This window comes from Sclerotinia sclerotiorum, genomic scaffold, assembly GCF_000146945.2.
Source record: "Sclerotinia sclerotiorum 1980 UF-70 scaffold_21 genomic scaffold, whole genome shotgun sequence".
Classification (NCBI taxonomy): domain Eukaryota; kingdom Fungi; phylum Ascomycota; class Leotiomycetes; order Helotiales; family Sclerotiniaceae; genus Sclerotinia; species Sclerotinia sclerotiorum.
In genome coordinates, this window is record NW_001820815.1 from 180,625 (window position 1) to 192,709 (window position 12,085).

General features: G+C 40.8%; 5 protein-coding genes and 1 non-coding gene across 6 annotated transcripts; 3 read left to right on the forward strand and 3 right to left on the reverse strand.

Annotated features, from left to right (window-relative positions):
* Positions 1-252: 252 nt before the first annotated feature.
* SS1G_14643 lies at positions 253-324 on the reverse strand. Its single transcript has one exon. It is a non-coding gene; the product is annotated as a tRNA-Ala (tRNA).
* Positions 325-1,303: 979 nt separating this feature from the next.
* Positions 1,304-2,732, reverse strand: SS1G_12427 (predicted protein; the record flags this gene model as incomplete). Its single annotated transcript, XM_001586391.1, has 3 exons — positions 1,304-1,952; positions 2,058-2,139; positions 2,501-2,732. 3 exons carry the CDS (start codon positions 2,730-2,732, stop codon positions 1,304-1,306), a joined length of 963 nt encoding a protein of 320 aa, XP_001586441.1.
* A 683-nt stretch (positions 2,733-3,415) lies between these two features.
* On the reverse strand, positions 3,416-4,920 carry SS1G_12428 (hypothetical protein; the record flags this gene model as incomplete). Its single annotated transcript, XM_001586392.1, has 3 exons — positions 3,416-3,477; positions 3,750-4,102; positions 4,403-4,920. 3 exons carry the CDS (start codon positions 4,918-4,920, stop codon positions 3,416-3,418), a joined length of 933 nt encoding a protein of 310 aa, XP_001586442.1.
* A 1,019-nt stretch (positions 4,921-5,939) lies between these two features.
* On the forward strand, positions 5,940-7,057 carry SS1G_12429 (hypothetical protein; the record flags this gene model as incomplete). The annotated part of the gene is made up of 3 exons (XM_001586393.1): positions 5,940-6,160; positions 6,259-6,658; positions 6,707-7,057. 3 exons carry the CDS (start codon positions 5,940-5,942, stop codon positions 7,055-7,057), a joined length of 972 nt encoding a protein of 323 aa, XP_001586443.1.
* Positions 7,058-7,939: 882 nt separating this feature from the next.
* SS1G_12430 (predicted protein) lies at positions 7,940-10,248 on the forward strand (the record flags this gene model as incomplete). Its single annotated transcript, XM_001586394.1, has 3 exons — positions 7,940-9,460; positions 9,580-9,629; positions 9,732-10,248. 3 exons carry the CDS (start codon positions 7,940-7,942, stop codon positions 10,246-10,248), a joined length of 2,088 nt encoding a protein of 695 aa, XP_001586444.1.
* Positions 10,249-10,869: 621 nt separating this feature from the next.
* SS1G_12431 (predicted protein) lies at positions 10,870-11,808 on the forward strand (the record flags this gene model as incomplete). The annotated part of the gene is made up of 4 exons (XM_001586395.1): positions 10,870-10,945; positions 11,344-11,511; positions 11,604-11,728; positions 11,782-11,808. 4 exons carry the CDS (start codon positions 10,870-10,872, stop codon positions 11,806-11,808), a joined length of 396 nt encoding a protein of 131 aa, XP_001586445.1.
* Between the last annotated feature and the right edge of the window lie 277 nt (positions 11,809-12,085).

The window sequence follows — 12,085 nt, forward strand, 5'->3', positions numbered from 1 at the left end:
TCAAGCTCATTCATTTATCAATCCCCACTCCCCATTCACGAAATGAAAATATCCACCCATCCCACATAGACTTCAATATCAAAGATCCACCACAAGGTTTTAACGCACAGACCTTCGCTTATAGCCCATAGCCGCTCTCAACTTGCACAAACTTGTGTTACGCATTCAAAAAGTAGATCTTCAACGACATCTATTTCTACATCCACGTTTACAAAAAGATAAAAATGCAAGCGGATGATGAACATGCACATATGGACTAGCGGCGAATCGAACGCCGGACCTCTCCCATGCTAAGGGAACATTATACCACTAAACCACAAGCCCGATTTGTTGAAGGAGACTGGGGTTTCAGAATATATAAATCTTGAATTCTTTTGCTTGAAATTTTTTTCTGTGAACCAAACTTTTGTGATAAGCTATAGAGGGCCCATCAGTGATCCGTGCGCTCCTCGGATAATAAAACTTAATTGGCTAGAATGAACTTTTGAATCATCTTCAAAAACTAAGAAGACTCTTTCACTAAACTAGAACTTTGGTTGAAGACAAATATAAATGATGCCAGTAAGATTAATTAGTGACGGAGCTCATTGACAAATTCAAGGGGATACTTCTCAGTTTATTTTCCATTCAAGAATCCAGGCTCCGGAAATAGGATTCATTTGATACTCTCTGGAAGATGACTGACCAGCTCCCGTTCTGTTACGACAGCGTAACATAACCCGCATCAGGTGACCAATTAGTTAGCAGGATCATGTGACAAGTATCACCTGATCCGAAAGCCGACCGACTTCGTGAGAATCGATCGGCCCTGAGAATCGATCGGCCCTTCAAGGGTCGATCGACTTTCAGAACACGAAGGTCTATATAATCAAGATGGATTTCCTTTGTATAGAGCTTCGTGCTTAAGATCAATCATTTAGTATACTCTACTATTAGTTACGAATTGCATCATTGCCATTACTCTAAGTCCCTGCTTGACGCCTAGTTATAAACCACCTCGAGAGCCTAGAGCACTTCCACGTGATCTAGACGGCAAACCTCGTAACAATTATACTTACAAATAAAACAGTTACAGACATTAATTTTTGTTATTTTTGAAGAGAAAAAGTGGCCTAGAAGAGGGGTGATTCAAAAGTGAGGTATTAGACTTGTGTTTTAATAACGGTGTTTACTCCTTGGACCCAATACTGATGGAGAGACTGTAACTTCTATCTACTCAATATCTTCCCTTGCCACCAGTAAGTCCGAATTCAAATATCAAAGATATTACTGCGGTGTAGTAACATACTCTATAGCACCACAGTCACTCCATCCATCCAATACCAATTATTAATGCGCCCTCCTCTCTAACCCACATCTCTCCGTCCTCATCACTAACTCCCAATTGAACCCATTCCCATACCCAACTCGCTTTTTTATCATTACTTTCCTCTTCAGTACCTTCCCTCCACTGATGCAGTCCAGGTCTTTTAGTCATAAGATCAAATATCTTGCTCCCAGCTTCACGTGTAGCAGGCCATTCGCGACGTTCAGCCTCCGTTCCTTCATGAATAATTCTTCCAATCCCCTCACATAATGGCGTCGCCGCGGGTATGTCATGAAATATTCTTGACTTGAAAGTTTTTACTCCTCTTAATCCTGCGGCGTGCATCAAATTCTTCAGATTTTTCAAAGCCGAACCTTCTGAGCTTCCGATCCAATTTCGCGGTCCAAGAACGGAGATTCCAAATTTGGGGGCTAACTTGGAGAAGATTGATAAGCCGATCATGCTAGATGGATGGGGTATATCGAGTACTAATCTTCCACCGGGAGTAGAGGCGCCAGTAGGTGAAGCAGGTTTTAGATAAGGGATCCACGAATGTAAAGATTCAAGGGGAGATGGAAGTAGTACGAATGCGGAACAGATTGTTATTATATCGAATGTTCCTTCTCTTTCAGAAAGAGAGGGGAGACTAGAGAGGGAAGTTATATCGTGATGTTCGAAAAGCACATCTGTCTCCGGAAAATCCGGTGGCTGAAGGATAATGCCTTTCCTACCAATATGGTTTGAAACTGACGATATTTTGGAACAAGCGATGTCGAGCATTTTGCTGGAAATGTCGATTCCATGAATGTAGGAAAGTCGCACGTGGGAATTTACTAGTTAAGATCAGCACTCGGCGTTGCAGACAGATGTGCGATGAGGGAGCTTGATGTTTTCGGGATTGCAAAATGAGGCAGGATGAGAGACAGGATATACGTATGACCCAACAAGCTGCCTAGTACAGCACAGAAAAGTGTGTTTGTGCATTATTCCAAATGAGATACCTTTGATGGACTGAGAAATCAGACACCCATCACTTAATGGAGAGTGAAAACCACCTGAGTCCTGGTCCCACACTACTTTTGTATTATTCTGTAGTCCTTTTTAAAACCATATCCTTAACACAGAAAAACAAAATGACCACTTTGGTTGTTCTAACAGGAGAACAATAACCATAGACAAAATAATAAAACTTACATGCAAACCCTACTAATCCCGTCCCACAAGCTAAATCCAACAACTTCTCGCCAGCAACCGGCTTCACATATTTTACATATTCCTCTGCAAGCGATTTATGGAACGTTGTCGCATCGTCGTAGGAAAAGGCGAGTCTATCATAATGCTCTGGAAGTTCAGAAGGTGCGGGAATTGGAGCTCTTGGAGATGATGATAGTGTTTGCGAGGTAGGAAGCTGTTTAATGGCCTCCATGTTTCCCTATGATAAGGCAATTCAAAGGTCGAAGGCGTGTAACTTCAATATTTGGGATGAAACAGTAAAGTTAAGTTTCTGGATTCGAAGGGATAACAAGGTACTTGAGTGTCAAAATTCGATGTCAAAGGATTCAATATAGCCAAAAGATGCCGAGGTTCCACTGGGAAAAGATTCTGTGTGGTGAAAATATCGATGGAAATAGGTGCAGTCGCTATTCTACGACATTGAAATGTGATAATGAGATGCCCCCAAATGCAAAGGAGGGAACGGCGGGTTAGATTGAGAAAGTGTCGCGATTCAATAATGAGAACAGAGTAGAGCTACCTAAGTGCGTGCAGTATAAGAAGGCAAGAAGCCGAGGATCGAAATATTAATATGCTGTGCAGAAAGGTAGATTTATTGTCAAATCTCCCTGATTCCTTCGTAAGCAATGAAATTGATGATGAAATCTTTAATCCAACCTAGATTATTGATATCTTCTACCAAAAAGTAGTGAATTGAAAGTATGGAAGATCGTGAGATTGATCGAGTTGGAGGGGTAATGATGATGGCGCTGCTTACTGATACGACCTGCATGATATCACATGTTGACCTTAGTCATTTTTGTGATTCATCTTCACTGTACCCGCTCAAGTAACCTTATGCAGGAGAACTTGTAGTTATCAAACGTGTCAAAGTATTTATTTCACTTCTGATACCACTCCAGGGTATGGAGGCCCACAATTACTGCTTCCATACTCTTCTAAAGTATCAAAAAGCGACCACAACTGTTTTATCCAAATGATATTAAATTCAAAATATTACGCTGGGTATATCTAAAGTCCTATTTCTATACATTTCAAATCCTGTATAAACGCCGAACCAAATGATCGTACAAGTATCCGACCGGATATCTAAGAAAACGTTGCCACCCCAAGTACTTTCAAACAAAATCCTCCTCCCCTCCCCTTTCAAGCCATCGTATCTCTCCGTTGACAGGATCTATCAAACACATAAAGTGCGTCTGAGTATTACCAACTGGCTCTGACCACATCCAACTCTTCACTTCCTCGATCTCCGCTGATCGTTTTGTACCTATTCCTTCCGGGATAGCCATCCAATTTTCTCGCAGAGAGTTGTACCTATCTATAGAATCTTTGTGACCCCAGTACTGATGGTACTTTTCGTACACTGCGGGATCGCCATATGCGGAACCTGGAGGAGGAGCAGGATATGGATTCGGCTGAGGAACAGGAAAAGGGTATCCATCATGATCGGCTAATCGGTTTCGCGCTTGCCAGAGGAAAACATCGTGATTGGTTTGGACGATGAATGAAGGAGAAGAGCGCACATAGGATCTGTGCTGGTCTTTTCCCATGACCAATGTGCTGAAACCATCGCTGAGGATGACATAGCACGGAGAAAATGTTCGATTGCTTAGGAGGCGGCCTGCTTCGACTATATACGGCAGTGTTGATCCAATCGGCGCAATTATCAGAGATCGAAAGATGGTTGCGATTGATGGGCGAAATCCGGTCAGGATAAGAAATTGATGGAAACGTAGAGGTAATGTAGGCCATGAAGATTCCGAACGAAAGTTCATAGACAGTGATAAATTTTCCCTACATTTGATCAGTCAATGATTACACTGTTAGAATCTATTGTATGGAAATTTTCGTGGAACTTACCTCACACCAGTAAGGATTCCCACATAACCAGCATATGTGATACTTCTAGCAATGACTCTTGTTGGCGTCGATGAGTTGGAATTGACATATTCCAGAACAAGAAGCAGATCTCTCAAGCCATCCAGGTCCCAATCCAAAAGCCTTAAATGCATCATACTCTGGTCTTCAACATCATTATCAGTGTTGACAAGAACTCCGCCACTAGTACAGCACATTAACGAATCAAGCATTACATTCAATGCTACCAAGAATCTGACATTGATCCCCGAAATCTTAGCGATCCCTTTCACCTCTTCCATCTCTTCAGCAGAATATAAGCGACGGATGAATAAAAATGCAAAGACTTTAAACAGGAATATAAGGATGAAATTTTCGTGCCAATGTCGAAGTGTTTCATCTAGCTCTTTTGGCAAACCACATAATTGTTCTTTGAAATCTACAGCAATCTTTTCGTATCTTTTAGAAGGGGGAAGAGATAGATCGATGGTATAAGTTGGTATTTCACCCCGAGAGTACATAGTGGATCTAATAATTGAGAGAAGAGAACAAGTGGTCTAGTGATACGAGAATAAAAATAAGACTAAGCTCTTGAATGAATGTGAAGAGTAAGTTTTGACTATCAATATATATCAATGAAGTGAGTAAAAAGATTAAGGTGCATATGATTTCTGTGGTTCTAGGTGTACTGCTTTAATAATGCATCACAAAAATTTCGTTATTTGAGATCTATTGTGCGAAAACTCACCGACCGGCATTTTAAACCACAGATCAGCTCAAATAGAAAGGCAGAAAGCTAGAAAGCTAGAAAGCTTATTCTTCATAATGACAGAACTCATGGGTGAGATAGGTCGAAGCTAGGAATGATAACTATAACACAATCCAATCCAGTGAAAGATGTTACACCCCGCTGCTGATAGTATACAACTAGTATGAAGATATAGTGGCAGACTACCACCAGTAGCTCAACGCGCCATCTGTTCTTTCGTGCCATCGTAACCAAATCCCGCGCACTTGCATGTGAAAAGGATAAACTTTAATTTTACACCCTCTGCCTCAAGTTAGAATCGTACACAAAATTGGTCTTTGAAAATCCGAAGATCATTGTTGTCGTCGCTAGTAAATCCAAGGAACATGACATTCTTCAGATGGTGTTGTCATGATATGAACAACTAAGTGGCTAGTCTCTGCAGCTAACCGTTACACTAAACTTCAAATAGCATAGCTAGCGTAAATCATTGCAACCGTTGGGTTTGGCTATCACATGATTTACTCCTCATCGTAAATCTTACATATTTGGTTGTGGCTTGTTATTAATATAAGCATTATCGTTATTTATGAGAGCAAGAACGATCCATCAGTGAAAATAAAAGACGTTTTGGGAAGACCAACTTTCAAATGGAAATTTGACTTCCTAGAATAATCATTTCTTCCCTTCCTTTACTCAGAGTTATCTAATAGGTCAACAGTCAACCAAAACCATTATTTTCTATTTCACGAAAACTACAGATCAGAAAATATCCGACATCAAATCTTCATCATGGATTCAAATGCTGAAATGGAAAATAATCATATTCCAGCTGCTGCACCACCTGAGATGACACTCAGCATCAATTCAAAGCTTTTCTCTCCCATAACCTCCATACGTTCAATCGGTATTCCACAATTAGGATTTGGAGTTTATGAATGCCATGGACAAAAGTGTATCGATGCTATTTCCATCGCATTAAAGACTGGATATAGACATATTGATACTGCTCAGTAAGAACTCATTCCTATGCTTTACCATAAATGCTACGCCATACATGTGATTCCACAATGGGTACCTCTGGAATGATTTTGACAGCTAATAATTACAGATACTATGGAAACGAAAAGGAGGTCGGGTTCGCGATCAAAGAATACATGAAAGAATCCGGATTAAAACGCGAGGAACTATTCATTACAACCAAGATTCTCACACCTGGTGGATCGGTGGATAAATCCCATGAAAAATGTCTAGATAGCATTAAAGCTCTCGATGATAGTGTAGGTGGTTATGTTGATCTGTTTTTGATCCACAGTCCAAATTGTGGAGCTGATAGTCGTTTGGAGATGTGGGAGGCCCTCGAAAGACTCTTTAAGGAAGGAAAAGCACGTCTGATTGGTGTTTCAAACTTTGGTGTTGGACATATTGAGGGATTGAAACGTGGGTGGCGACCTCCGCGATGGAACGAGTTCTCCGAAATTATTTGGCCTCCTCATGTCAATCAAATTGAGGTATGTGTTTCGGTTTCTAATCTTTTGCTGCAGGTCTAACGACATCAGTTGCACCCATTTTGCCAGCAACGGACTGTGGTGGAGTACTGTACCACCAATGGTATCCACGTTGAAGCTTATTGTCCTTTGGTCAGGAACCAGAGGAGTGGTGATACAGTCCTAAATTGTATCGCAGCTATCTACGACAAGACTGTGGCTCAGGTATTGATACGATATTCCATGCAAAAGAAATGGATTCCTCTCCCCAAAAGCGAGACACCTTCAAGGATTGCCAAAAACGCCGATGTGTTCAATTTTCAACTTTCCGATTGGGATATGTATCAAATCGATAGCTTAGATGAAGGCGATAAAGGTTCCATTGTCCAAGCCGTTACGAATGAGTTTGAGGATGAAGTCTAAAATATGTTATCCACGGAGTTTAAGGTCGAGGTTATGAATATGCCTGGGAGGAGTAGCGATGCGATTGAGTGGAATATCCAATTTGATAGGACAAACTTAATGGATAACCCTCGACCTTGATATTTTAAGCTCCCCGTCCAAGAAGATTCAAGGAGATTATTCAAATATACAGTGCACGAAATGAGATACATTGGGTGGAGCGTTCGTGAAGTTACACCCTGAGTTTATGCCTACAAGTTAGGCCTTTATTGAAGTATGCATTATACCAAAGCATCAATTAGCAAGTTTCAAGTCGAAAAACATAAATAATTTTCACTCTCTTTTTGTTCCTTCTCACCAGTTCCCTTGTTAATTATGACTTATCCCAAAATTTTTATAGCCACAGTGCCTGTTGGATTTGGATTGTTGGTTATGATCCTACGTCTTAAGCGCCCATATGTTCCCAACCATGAAGTGGTATATTTACTCATGATTCTCGACAACTACCACACGATTTATTGATTTTTGCTCAAACAACAATCATCTTTATTTCTTTTTGATCTGCTTCATCTTAGAATGGGGTTCAATTGATGTCATATACATTCAAATGTCGACATAGGACATTGAAAGCATCCATCAACAAACCTTCCCTCCACACTAGCGTCATTGCCCAAGGTTTATTCGCAGTATACCGGCATTCATACGCCTCATTTTCCTCCAAATTATGTACTTTATATTGAACCACCTGTCATATCTATGCTAAGTTGGCAAGTCAAAGCCACTTTACTATCATCAATACATTTGATCTGTTTCAACTTTCCATTTATCTCATACGTTTCACTCTTCCTCTCAATTTATTTACAGACTTTCGATCTTGTATCTACCCTAAAGATTACAGAAACAATGTTCCAAAGTAGCAAACATTCTAAAATTACTCTGCATAAAAAGCTCTTTGCACCAGTATCGATTACTAGTGCTAGAGGTTCTAGTTCCTCAACGGAGCCGAAGGCGACCATACCAGTTTTATTACCACCGGAGCCGGATTTGGAAGTAGAGGCGCAGACCAAACCACAAGCACAAGCACTAGAGTTAGGAGCTTACGCTCAATCATCGAATATAACTTCTTCAACGCCAAAACCAGATTTAGCTGCATCTTTAGCTGCTGCCCCGATTACAACGCCAATCCAAAACGTTACTCTTCAACCAAATCACCATTCCACAGAACCAGAGACTAATCAATCCCGAGCCCAACCCCAACCCCAACCCAACTCAAATAATATCCAAGTTCTTCCTCCTAACCCTAACCCTCCTAGATCTCCATTCTACTCTGCATCGTCCTCAACTTCGATCGGTACCTCATCATCACAACAGATGTCAAACCACACACGAAATTTCTCCTCAACCTCAACAATAACTTCAAACTTTGGTTCTCCACCGCCTTCATACACACCTTTTGTTACTCCTTCTCTATCTCCCCAGGCTCACGGGTATCGGTTTGGAGATGGTAATGCATATGGAAATACAAATGGATATGGATACAGGTATAGAACTGGAACTTATACAAATGCGAGGAGCAATCAATATGGACATGGTAGTGGATATCCATCACCATCCATCTCCCGCTCTCCAAGTCTGCAACTCCCAGATCTTGTGGATGAAGTATTAAGATTGCGAGATCGACTAAATTTCTTAGAGTCGGGATCGTTATCAAACGAAAGAGGTAGTAATAGGGGAAACAGCCGAACTAGAAGTGCAGCCAGGGGCGGGCCCACGTTTGAAGAGGAAAGGAAGGAAGAAAACGCAAAGGAGAGTGAAAACCAAAGGGAAGAAGAAATAGAAGGAGAAACAAAAAGAGCAAGAGAAAGATGGGAAGAAATTGAGAAATTTGGACTGGGTTATGAGGATTTCTTGGAGGAGTTCTATCGTTATGATGATGAAAAGGAGGTTCTGTTAGAATTGAATGAGGAGTCCTTTGGTAAGCAACTAGGGTTGGAGTTAAAATTTGGCGAAGAAAAAACTTGTGGCGATATTTTAAGAGGGAGAGAAAGCGATGGAAGTGAGGAGGGAGACGATAGAGAGCCTCGAGGAGAAATAGTAACTCTAGCTCCTTCGGTATTTGTGGATGAAGGTTCACATACTCCTTTTGGAGCCCGTTCTTCCTCCCCCTTTCCTTATTCTTTAGGTTTTCATTCCAATACCTCCTCCTCAGCATCGCCAATCTCATCCTTGCGTGAAAAAGATTCCACAAAAGAATCTCAACTGCTGCTTCCCAAATCCGGTTGTCATTATTTCATAACCGCCGGTTTCATCCAAAATATAACGATCATTTATCCCGTCTCATCTTTATCACATAATATGGATGCATTAAAAGGAGAAAAGGAAATAATTAGAAGTGCGTTGGAGGGGTGGAATCGGGGTGCGGTTGTGAGTTTATTTTATTTTTATGTTTTCTTGAAATATTCTATGTGATAGCTGCTGCTTGACTAGTTGTTTAGCATGAGAAGAGAGTAGGAGAGAAGAAATGCTAACATGTGGAACTACAGGATAAATATGGAATCCATCCGACAAAAAGAGCTTATGCTGCTATTATTTAGTATGTCACTATATGTTTCCTCACCTATCTCCCACATCCTCGCTTCCCTCCTCCCCTCTTCATATCCATCCCCCCCATCAAACAAAAACTAACACCTCTCAGTCCCGAACCACAAGCGCCTCTCCCCCGCAAAAAATTACGCATAGCACTCTCATTCACTCCTATTTATCCATCTCAATCAAGCTCAACTTCCTCAAACCCTATACATCAGACTCCAACAAATCCCGAGGATATAATAACAGATGCAAACATATACATCAGCACCGTAAATGACTCTTCTACTTTCTCACAGAATGATAGTAGGGGAGTGATGGATTATAAAAGGTATAAAGTGAAATATGGGAATCAGGAGGTACATGAGAGACATGATGGAATTTTGGAGGTTGGAAGATTGAGGGCGGCGTTAGGGTGTGAGGTTTTTAAGATGGAGGGAAGCGAGAGAGAAAATGGGAGAGAAGAGGGGGAGGAACGATGGGAAAAGGAAGAGGTACAGTTGATTTGGAAAGATGATGGGAATGATGAGTCGAAATGGGAAGATGAAAAGAAAGGCTCTAAGCTAGAGAGAGGGGTTCAGGTGTTAATAGATACAAATGGGGATATTGAAGGTGGTTGGATCTAAATGTTTCATCATCCTATTAAGTACATCACACCGATCACCCCCATTAAATAACAGCGTGAATAGGATATTCAATTCTCCTCGCTTTGAATGATATTACTTCAAGGAAATTCGAGATGTTCCTGTACATTAAGGTATTTCATTGAAGGCTTATTTGTTGATCGCCCTCGGCTGAGGGATTTGTAGTTTTGGATATGAGATTACATAACTTTGGTTTCATGTTAGAATTTGAGTACTTACGGCCACTCAAGGATAGTTCTCTGGTTGATGACATATAAGCTGCTTGAAACATATTCAATGATAATTCTTATTAGAATTCAATAACATTCCACTTTGGTAGTGCTAGTAGGTATGGAATCTTGTTGAGCATTTCATTATGTAATTGTATACCTATTCCATACTACTAACTGGATACTAGAACATGAAACTGATCTGGGATACACGAATCTAGCCTGAGTAGGATTTGGAATATCCATTCTAAATTAGATTTTGAGTTCGCGTAGATTTAAAACATCTACTCCTCTGGTAATTTCACTATTACAGTATGTTATCTTCCCAATAGCATTTGACGATGTTCAAATATTCAATATGTGAGCAATGAATATCAACAGCTTTTACATACCTATGCATCACCAATATAACAAACCTGGTAGCTGCCGTATCACCAAAGTATACCGTCATTTCCCAGGTACACCAGCTGGTATTCACCAGTTATTTGAATGAATACATACAATTCTATCTTACCTATCCACGCCCATTTTATCTGTCCGTATAGTACAGTAGTAATAAGATTGAATATGCCATGGAAACAAGTAAGGTAATTTTACTAGAAGTCAAGATCTCTATTTAAGTTTCCCCAAGTCCACAAACCTCCAACACAATACTTCCATCCACAACAATCCATTCCACAAACTCAACACACAATCCACAACTCAAATCCACTCACCATGTATTTCCTCGCAAAGATTACCCTTCTCATCACCCTTGTACTTACCGTCCTGGGAAATCCTCTCGAACCATGCAAAGGCACATGCCATCTGTATATCAAGTAACCATACTCTGAAACTACAAAGACTTCATCTGCTAAACCCCACACAGACGATTCAATCGGCAAGAGCTGCTCTTTCTACACCCGCGAAACATGGGACGCAGCAGCTATAGACCACTGCACCCGCATGAGCGGAACCGCCGTCACTGGAGGCACTTCTCAGAGTATCCGCATTGATCATGTCGACGATGGAGCAGGTGGATACCAGAATTTCTGGGGTACGTTTATTTAATTATTGTTTGAGCGCAGGCTTTTTGGTTCAAGGTAATTCCAAATCGGATCTCTTGCTAATTCAACCTGGCATCTTTAGGTAACTGGCGTATTGGTAGAAAAGGCGATTATTTGGTCACTTTTGATAATTGTAAGGGTTTCATGGATAAGATCTATGGGAAATGTGGAGGATATGGGGGCTGGTCGAATACGGATTTTGGTACTGTAAGTTTGTTCTAGAATGTGACTTATTCAATGACTTGAGCTGACACTAGCAGATCTTTGGAGAATGTATCAGAATTTAGGCTCGTGGCCAGACGGTGCGAACTCTTTTGAGTTTTTGGTCCGAGGGTTCTCGTCCATTATCGTTGGTTTTTTGATCCCTTTTGCTTTTGGTTCGGTGTGGCAATATGCTTCATGGTTCACATGAGGCATTATTCAGGAAGTTTTAGAAATGCTTTGCATTTTAGGCGAATATAGTTCAGGACTCTACAGAGATGCCTGAGATAATATATCAAAAGGGCTTTATTGCACCTGAGACATATGTAGACTTTTAGTTCTTCGGTTAAAAGCTTTATACTC